Source organism: Psammomys obesus, unplaced genomic scaffold (genome assembly GCF_907164565.1).
Source record: "Psammomys obesus unplaced genomic scaffold, mPsaObe1.curated_primary_1811, whole genome shotgun sequence".
NCBI classification, from domain to species: domain Eukaryota; kingdom Metazoa; phylum Chordata; class Mammalia; order Rodentia; family Muridae; genus Psammomys; species Psammomys obesus.
This window is the reverse complement of record NW_026596125.1, coordinates 6,950,029-6,959,391: the sequence shown is the minus strand read 5'-3', so window position 1 is coordinate 6,959,391 and position 9,363 is coordinate 6,950,029. Positions and strand designations below refer to the sequence as shown.

Below are 9,363 nucleotides of genomic sequence, written 5' to 3'. Positions count from 1 at the left end.
AGAGGAGATGTGGGGGCCGGAGTTACAGGAGGCTGTGAGCACCCCCAGTGGGAGTTCTCTGTACCAAACTTGGGTCCTCTGCAAGAGCAATGCATGCTCTTAACTGCCGAGTCCTCTCTCCAGCTCCTCAAGTCCTTCCAAAAGGAAAAAACAAAAAACAAAACAAAACCACACACAAAACACTAGGGGGGGTGCACAGACCTTTAATCCCAGCTCTGGGGAGGCAGAGGCAGGTGGATCTCTATGAGTTTGAGGCCAGGTTTGTTTACAGAGTGAGTTCCAGGACAGCCAAGGCTACACAAGGCTGTCTCGAAAAAAAATTTTTTTCAGAAGAACCCCAAGAATGTATCTACAAGATTCCAACTCAAAAAACAAACAAACAGACAGAAGCCAATGATGTATTCTACAAGCATCTTCCGGTATCAAGTTAATACATGCTCCCGGACGTTTTCGTGGGCTCTAAGGTTCTCCCTTAGGGGCTGGAGAGACTAGGCGAGTAGGAATTGCTCCTGCTCTTTCTGGGGGCTGCAGTTTGGTTCCCAGCCCGCGCTGGGTGGCTCGAAACCCCCTGCAATCTATCTCCAGGGACTCTGGAGCCCTTGTCTTGCTTCCACAGGCACACACACACACACACACACCCCACAAATAAAAACAAAACCTTTTTATTGTATTTTACTTTTTATTATGTGTAGGAGTATTTTGCCTGCATGTACGCCCATGCGCCACCTGTGTGCCTGGTGTCTGCACCGAGCCCTCCCCTCCGTGTGGGTGCTAAGAATTAAACCTGGGTCCTTGGATGCAACAAGTCCTCTTAACCACTGATTCTACTCTTTGCCCCCCCACCCCCGCAAATAAAAATAAAATCTTTAGAAAGACATTTTAAAGGAATTTTCCTGGAATTGGAGGTGGGAATGTTGTTTACCAAGGAGGCCGAGGCAACCTGAGCAACATAGTAAAAACTCATAAAAGGCGGGGGGGAGAGGTGCGTGAGGAAAAAGGGCTGGGGTGAAGGAAAGAAAGAAGGAAGGCAGAAAAAGTGAGAGTGGGAGAGAGGGAGGGAGGAAGTGAGGGAGGGAAAGAGAGAGGGAAGGAGGAAGAGAGAGATCACCCAGACTAAAAGACCTGTCTGTAAGGCAGGCCTCAGAGCCCTGGCATGTTTGGGGTTGAGGTCTCCTTCAGACAGTACCATACAGCAAAGCTGTGCATTACTCCTTTGCCACACTGTCTCTTCTGTCTCCCTGTTTCTCTCCTTAGAGAAGCCTGGGTTTGTCAGGCTTCAGGCAACAGAATGTGATCACCACTTTATCTTATTCCTTAATTGAGTTTTTCCCACAAATAAGTTTTACAGTTGTGTTAGGAATTTTTAAAGCCAGGCAGCGGTGGTGCACGACTTTGATCCCAGCACTCGGGAGCAGAGGCAGGAGGATCTCTGTGAGTTTGAGGCCAGCCTGGTCTACAAAGCAAGTCCAGGACAGCCAAGGCTACACAGAGAAACCCTATCTCAAAAAAAACAAAACAAAACAAAACAACTTAAAAAAATTATTATTAAAGTAGATCATTCTGAAAACAGATTTTTAAAGTTATTTTAGTTTTTCACAGTTGTTTATTTATTTAGAGAAAGTATCTCTCTGTTATGTAGCTCTGGCTGGCCTTGTTGCTATGTAAACCAGGCTGGCCTCGAACTCACAGAGATACACCTGCCTCTGCCTCCCAAGTTCTGGAATTAAAAGTGGGTGCCAGTAAATACCTAACAGGGCAGGTGGCCATAGCCACATGGCCTGCCACGTGCTGTAGGGTCCCAGCACCCCAGCTGAGATAGACTTTGACCCGGCTATTCCCAAACTGTCCTCCTAGAATGCTGTCCACCCTTTTCTAGGGAGCTGCAGGGCTAGAAAGAGGCTGCCGGGGCCCGAAGGCCAGCCACCCTACCCTGCAGACTAGAATGCACAGGGGTGCTCATCCCATCCAGCCCGGTTCTCTTTCCTCCGCCTGACCCTTCAGACCGCGAGCCAGGACCACGTTGAAACCCAAGCACCACAAGAGCGAAGTGGAGGAAGAAGCAGACGCGCAGGCTGAAGCATGAGAGAAGAAAGATGAGGCAGAGGTCCAAGTAAATTAGCTTGTGCACCGCAAAGGATGCAGCACCAACGAAAGAGATGCTGAAGGCTGGGACGCTGGTGCAGGTTGTTGCTCTGTACGCTGCTGTACACTGCGATATTGTCTCAATGGACTTGGAACACCACCTCGACGAGACCACCTGAGAACCTGGCTGCCTTCCCTACAATCAAAACAGTCTGCTGGCCCTCTGCCCTGGCCCTTTGGCCTTCTGAACTAGTTCGCTTGTGGCCAAGTGTAACTCTTGTACAGTAAATCATCTTTCTTAATGTCTTTGCTGAAGAATCAAAACAAACAGGTAACTAAGGCTGAAGAGTATAGGAGGCTCCCAGCTTTCTCCCTAGCTCTGTCCCACCAGGCTGTGATCTCAAGCAGGGCATCCAGCCTTTCTGAGGTTATTCTCCACTGGAAAATGTGGTATATGTTGGGCCAGTGGGTAAAGATGGTTGCTGTATAAGTGTGACAGCCTGAGCTCAGACCCCAGAACTCACAGTGGGAGGAAAGAACCAACTGCCAAAAGTTGTCCCCTCCCCTCCACATGTGTTACATAGCATGCACTAAAAACAAAACAACAACAAAACAAAAAACAGGGGCCCGGAGCAATGGCTCAGCGGTTAAGAGCACTAGCTGCTCTTCCAGAGGTGCTGAGTTCAATTCCCACCAACCACATGGTGGCTCACAACCATCTATCCTGGAATCTGATGCCCTCTTCTGGTGTGCCTGCATACATATAGATAGAACACTCATACTTTAAATAAATAAAATCTTAGGGAAAAAACAGTTATTGTGTATGGGTGCATGCTTGTGTATATGTGTGCAGGCATGTGTGTGAACTTTTGTAATGTGGCAGAGGCTGTGTCAATTACATTAGAAGACAAGTCCCTCTAGTCTGACCCCACATACCAGCTCTTGGTTCAATGTAACTCTTGCCAGAGGCCTCACGTGGCCCTTTTCCCCAAAGGCTAATTCTGTGTCAGAGGGGCAGGACTAAATCATAGTTAGGCGTGGTGGTACACACCTGTGATCCCCTGAGAGCTGAAGAAGGAGGACTTGCATGAGTGGCAGACCATCCTGGGCTACCAGTAAGACCCAGTTCAGAAAAGCAAAAATGGGGCGTGGAGAGATGATGGCTGAGCAGCTAAGAGCACTTTCTGCTTTTGCAGAGAACTCAGGTCTGGTTCCCAGCACCCACATAGCAGCTAGCAACTGTCTAAAGTCCAGTTTTGGAAGTCCCAGATCCCTTCTGGCTTCTGCACAAATATAGACTCAGGCTAAACACCCATACACATTTTTTAAAGATTTATTTACTTATTATGTATACAATGCTCTGTCTACATGTACACCTAAATGCCAGAAGAGGGCACCAGATCTCATTATAGGTGGTTATGAGCCACCCTGTGGGTGCTGGGAATTGAACCCAGGCCCTCTGGAAGAGCAGCCAGTGCTCTTAAACTCTGAACTATTACTCCAGCACCACCCCCCCACCCATACACATTTTTAAAAGCAAAAATAATAGTAATAATTCAGGGGAGGAGCAGACACTCCTCCACCTTCCACCCAGCCCAAGAGCACAGAGGACATCTCCCTGGGCTGTGCTGTCAGGTTTGGGCCCCATCAGAAAACACAATTTTGCTCCATGCATGATTTGTCTCACCACACCCAGAATTTGCCTGGGAGCCTCATCTACTGTCTTCCTGAGCATACAAACCCTGAAGGCAGGCTGCAGAGGGAGTCAAGGGAAGGCAGGGCCCATTTGCCTAGAGGTGCTTCGGTCTGGCTGGTCACAGAGTGACACACCCCACCGAGAGGGGGGTGGCGATCACCTGGCGAGAGGTGTCTTTAGAGAAAGCCCGCATCTCCCTTCAGTCTCCATTGTGCTTTGGAGGATGCATGCGGCCTTTTCTGTTGTGCACTGTGGCTCTAGGAAGAAGAGAGACCCCCTCCTGTGGAACCCAGGCCCGCCACTGAGTAACCAAGCCTCGGTGTCACACCCACAGCTTCGTCCACACAGCTGCAGCCATGGATCGGTTCCGAATGTTCTTCCAGCCCCTGCAATCCAGCTCTGAGTCAGTGATGAATGGCATTTGCCTCTTGCTGGCTGCGGTCACAGTCAAGATGTACTCCTCCTTCGACTTCAACTGCCCCTGCCTAGCTCGCTACAATGCCCTCTATGGCCTGGGCCTGCTGCTCACCCCCCCTCTGGCCCTCTTCCTCTGTGGTCTCTTGGTCAATAGGCAATCTGTAGTGATGATGGAGGAGTGGCACCGGCCGGCAGGGCGCCGGAGGAAGGACCTGGGCACCATCAGGTAGGCTGGCAGATTCCTCTCCACTGCCCAGGGCAGCTGATGCTATTGGGTGTTCCTTTTCTTGCTCCAGATGGTGCTCGACAACCAAAGATGTTCTGCTCGGTTTCCGGTTCCCATCAGGAAACATGTCTCTGTGTGTGTGGAGGCCAGAGGACAGGTTTCAGGGGTCAGTTCTCTCCTTCCACCCTATGGGATCTGAGGATTGAACTCAGGTCATCAGTCTTAGCCCGTTACCCTCACTGCTGGTCCATCTGGCTGGTCCTGAGGATAAGTATTTTGTTCCTATTGTTTTTCATCTTTCCACTACTGTAACCATAGGAATGAGTCAGGATTTCCAAGACTTATTCAGGTTCCATCAGTCTCATTGAGCACATAGCAGGTTTCTGTCTGTTGTGCATGCAGTGAGAGGCAATGCTTTAGTTAAAGGCTATATTTCCTTTCCTGGAAGCTTCCTGAGACAAGTAGCTGTTGTAGCCCTATGTCCCCAGGGTCTGTTGTATGCCTACAGGTCAGCTGATAAAGCTCAGCAGTTTTTAATGCCAACCAGCTGGCATGGAATGCCTACCTAGGACTAATGCCTACCTGCTGAGCACTTTGCAAGTAAGGCGTCTCTAAATTCACTTTGCTCGGCCCACTCCTTCAGCAGACCTGCTTTCCAGCATGATGAATCTTTGACAGTTAGATGTTGAGAACCCTGGCCAAGGGCTGAGGACGTAGATCAATTGGTGTAGTCCTTGCCTGGAAAGCACGAGGGCCTGGGCTGGACCCCAGCACTTCATTCTCCAGATGGGGTGGCACATTCCTTGCAAGCCCAGAACTCAGGAAGAGGAGGCAGGAGGACCAAAAGCTGAGTCATTCTCATCTACTACACAGAGAGTTAAAGGCTAAACTGGGCATTCTGGTATGTGAGCATGTGTGTGTGTGTGTGTGCACGCGCGCACACGCGCTCTCTCTCTCCCTCTCTCACATAGGTCTAGAAATCCTAGCTGAGCTCTTGGAGCTAGGAAGAGGCCACAACTGCAGGTGCAGCTCTTGCTGGCTGGAGCTGCGCGCTGGATGCCCACGGAGGCCTCCTTTCTTTGCTTCCAGGTACATGTGTTCCTCCGTGCTGCAGCGCGCTCTCGCAGCACCCCTGGTCTGGATCCTGCTGGCCCTCCTTGATGGCAAGTGTTTTGTGTGTGCCTTCAGCAACTCCGTGGACCCTGAGAAGTTTCTGGATTTCGCTAACATGACCTCCAGCCAGGTGCAGCTCTTCCTAGCCAAGGTGCCCTGCAAGGAGGATGAGCTTGTTAAAAACAGCCCTGCACGCAAGGCTGTGTCTCGATACCTGCGGTGCCTGTCACAGGTAAGGGGGGTCCTGCCCAGGCCCTCATGGAGACTGTGCTAACTAGCTCTATGTCCGTTTGATACAAGCTAGTGTCACCTGAGAGTAGAGAATCTCAATTAAGAAACTGCCTTCATAAAATGGGGCTGTGGGCCAGCCTGCCAGGCATTTCTTTTTAAATTAGTGATTGATGGGGGAGGGCACAGTCCATTATGGGTGGTGCCATCCCTGGGCTGGTGGTCCTGGGTTCTATAAGAGAGCAAGTTGAGCAATTCCTGAGGAACAAGCCAGTAAGTAGTACCCCTTCACGGCCTCTGCATCAGCTCCTGCCTCTAGGTTCCTGTCCGGTCTGAGTTCCTGTCCTGGATTCCGCTAATGAACGACTACAGTGTGGCAGCATAAGCTGAATAAGTCCTTCCCTCCCCACATGCTTTGTTGTTTCATCACAGCAATAGTAAACTTTACTGAGACAGAGCCCCTGTGTTGCTTTGGGTTTGGTGCTAAATCTGGTCCATGTGACTTCCCGAGGATGCTCCTCGCTGCTGGAGTCATAACCCAGAGCAGGAGGCATGGGGGGTTGGGACCACTGCCCTTGAGAGGCAAGCACTGGGCCATCGATACTGGCCTACCCAGAATAGGCAGCTGGTGCTGTGCCCCTGAGGGCCCCAGGAGGCGGATGGCAGAGGACTGCTGGTGACATGTAGCCTCCCACCCCAGACACACAACGTAATTGTCATTTATTGAGCGCTTCCACATCAGGTCCTGTGTTAAGCATTTCTGTGCATCTGTGTGTGTAATTCTCACAACAACCCTTTGGCATGGATGCAGGTGTTAGCATCTCATGTTTCAGAGGAGGGAGTGAGGCTCTGATAGTTTTTAGTTCACAAGGCCAAAGTCACATAACTTGTAACAGGCAAGCTCTGTTACACATGCCAAGCTCTGGGTACACACGTCAAGGTCCTTCTTAACCACCTCCTTACAAAGGAGGTTCACCAGATGCCTGGACTCCGACTGGAAACCCTCTCCACTACGCTGTAGCATCCACAGCCCCACCTCTAGCCTGGCCCCCAATTCCACCACCCTCACCAATGCCTGTGCTGGCCTGGGTTGGTCTCAGAGCATTTATGAGGCCTTTATAGACAGAGCCTCTCCAGGGCTCCAGAGAACCCTATACTCTGGAGTGAAGAATACAGAGAGGCTGGGAGAAAACACGGGCTGAAGGTATGCAGAGAGGGCCAGCACACAAGATGTAATCAGCGCCTCTGCTCGCCCAGGTTCGGCAGAAAGTGCATGGAGTTTGCAGCCAGACCAGATTCTAAGTTCTAAGTTATCAATCATGCCCAGCTTATCAAGTTTTTTTTCTCTGCTTTCATACATAAAATACTCAACTTTTTCAGTGGGGGAATTCTGTGTTGACCAAACAAGGAGATTGTGTAAATGGTGGGAGTCAAATCTACAACTGATGAGGGTTTTCATGTTTGTGGGGCTGGGAAAAACTGCAGCTTTGGGAGATGGAGAGGAAGAAAGGGGTCAGGCAGGCGTGGGCTCCAACATTAGAGAATGGCTTCCTGTTTCCCTTGATGTAGGCCTAGAACACTGTCCCCTTGTCCCTACTCCCAGCCTAAGTGCTCACAAACATCCACACAAATGAAAGAATGGGACAATGATGGACATATAGTCAAGGAGAGGAGGGGTGATTGGATGAATGGGTGGAGATACGTTTAGATGGATGAATCGGAGGATGGGTGGCAGGACAGTGCCTGGTTGGGAAATGTATAGGTGTGATAAAGGATGGGGAGAAAGCAAAGGGAGGGCCTTGGAGCGCACACCCGGTGTAACACCATCAGATCCCTCCTGCATCTCACTAACTGATACCTACCATCCTCCAGGCCATAGGCTGGAGCACTACCTTGCTGCTGATAGTGGTGGCCTTCCTAGTCCGCTGCCTGAGGCCCTGCTTCGACCAGACAGTCTTCCTACAGCGCAGATACTGGAGCAACTATGTGGACCTGGAACAGAAGCTCTTCGATGAGACATGCTGTGAGCACGCGAGGGACTTCGCACACCGCTGCGTGCTGCACTTCTTCGAGAGCATGCAGAGCGAGCTGCGCTCTCTGGGGCTACGTCGGGACCCAGCCGGTGGGATCCCAGAGTCGCAGGAGTCCCCAGAGCCCCCAGAGGACCTGGATGGTGCAATCGGGAAGGCCCACCTGCGTGCAATCTCCAGCCGGCAGCAGGTGGATCATCTCCTAAATACCTGGTACTCCAGTAGGCCACCGCTTGACCTCGCAGCGTCCCCCAGGCTCTGGGGTCCTGGCCTCAATCACCGCACCCCTATCGCTGCTCCGGGCACCAAGCTGTGCCACCAGGTCGATGTATAGGGATCTTGTGAGGCTCAGTTTTCCCATGTCAAATGCCCATGTTAGCACAGCCTCTTATGCTGGCCTCCTTCCCAGATAGCCCTGTATCTGCCTAGTTTCTGGGAATGTCCTGCTGTGTGGACACCATTCCTTCTGGGCCCTGAGCAAGTTCAGATTCTTATTCAGTGTGTTCAGGACTGAGTCCCTTTCCTTTCCTTTTCCCTTTCTTTTCTTTCCTTCTTTCCTTCCCTCCTTTCTTCCTTTCTTTCTCTCTCTTTTCCTCCCCTTCTACTTTCTTCTTTCCTTCTTTCCTCAACCACCCCATCTCTTTCTGAGGAAGAGTCACACTTCAGCTGTCTAGCTGAAGTTGGCCTTGAACTCCAGGACTAATAAGAATGGCTAGCCTCCTGCCTCAGGCTCCCTTAGTGTTGGGATTACAGGTGTGAGTTACCACTCCCTGGTTTCCAAAATTTTATCTCCAACAAGCCCCCATACTAGACTGTTTCTTCTGGTCAGTGGACCAAACTTTGAGCAGCCACAGTCAGAATAAATCCGTTGTGGATCCGGGTCATAGACATTGATTCCAAATCTTAAAAAAAATCATCATAATAGTGTCACATGCCTGATTTCATTCAGTCAATCTTGGTGTGAAATCTGGTGAAGAAGGGATGATTACTAGCACCCCCTTTAAATCACATTGATTGATTGTGTGTGTGTGCCTGTGTGTGTGTGTGTGTGCGCGTGCGCGCGCGTGTGTGTGCGTGTGCGTGCATGTGTGCCTTGCTTTGTGTCTAGAGATCAGAGGACAACTTGTAGGAGTCACCCCTCTTGCTCTATCATGTCTGTCTCAGAAATCAAACTCAGGCCTCAGGCTTGGCAATGGTGCCTTAACCTGCTGAGCCATTGAGTTGTTCTTTTTTTCTTTTTTTAGGATTTGTTTTATTTTATGTGTAGGAGGAGGCGGTGAGTATGAGCACATGAGTGCCCACAGAGACCGGAGGTGTTGTATCCCCTGGAGCTGGAGTTACAGGCAGTTGTGAGCTGCCTGGTATAGGTGCTGAGATTTAGGCTTGGGTCCTTGGCAAGAACAGGATGGACTCTTAACCACTGAGCCATCTCTTTAGCCCCACCCCCTTTTAAAGCCTTGTTCTGTAGTCCTAGCTGGCCTGGAGCTCTCAGTGATCCTGCTGATTCAGCTTTATGCTTCCTGGGATTGCCAGTGTGCCAGCACACCCCAGGGACAAAGAGACAAATTTTC

At 50.6% G+C, this 9,363-nt stretch overlaps 1 protein-coding gene across 1 annotated transcript; it reads left to right on the top strand.

Annotated features, from left to right (window-relative positions):
* Positions 1 to 4,133: 4,133 nt before the first annotated feature.
* Positions 4,134 to 8,667, top strand: Calhm3 (calcium homeostasis modulator 3). The gene is made up of 3 exons (XM_055591649.1): positions 4,134 to 4,421; positions 5,511 to 5,766; positions 7,635 to 8,667. Exons 1-3 carry the CDS (start codon positions 4,135 to 4,137, stop codon positions 8,124 to 8,126), a joined length of 1,035 nt encoding a protein of 344 aa, XP_055447624.1. The 5' UTR covers position 4,134; the 3' UTR covers positions 8,127 to 8,667.
* Positions 8,668 to 9,363: the final 696 nt, after the last annotated feature.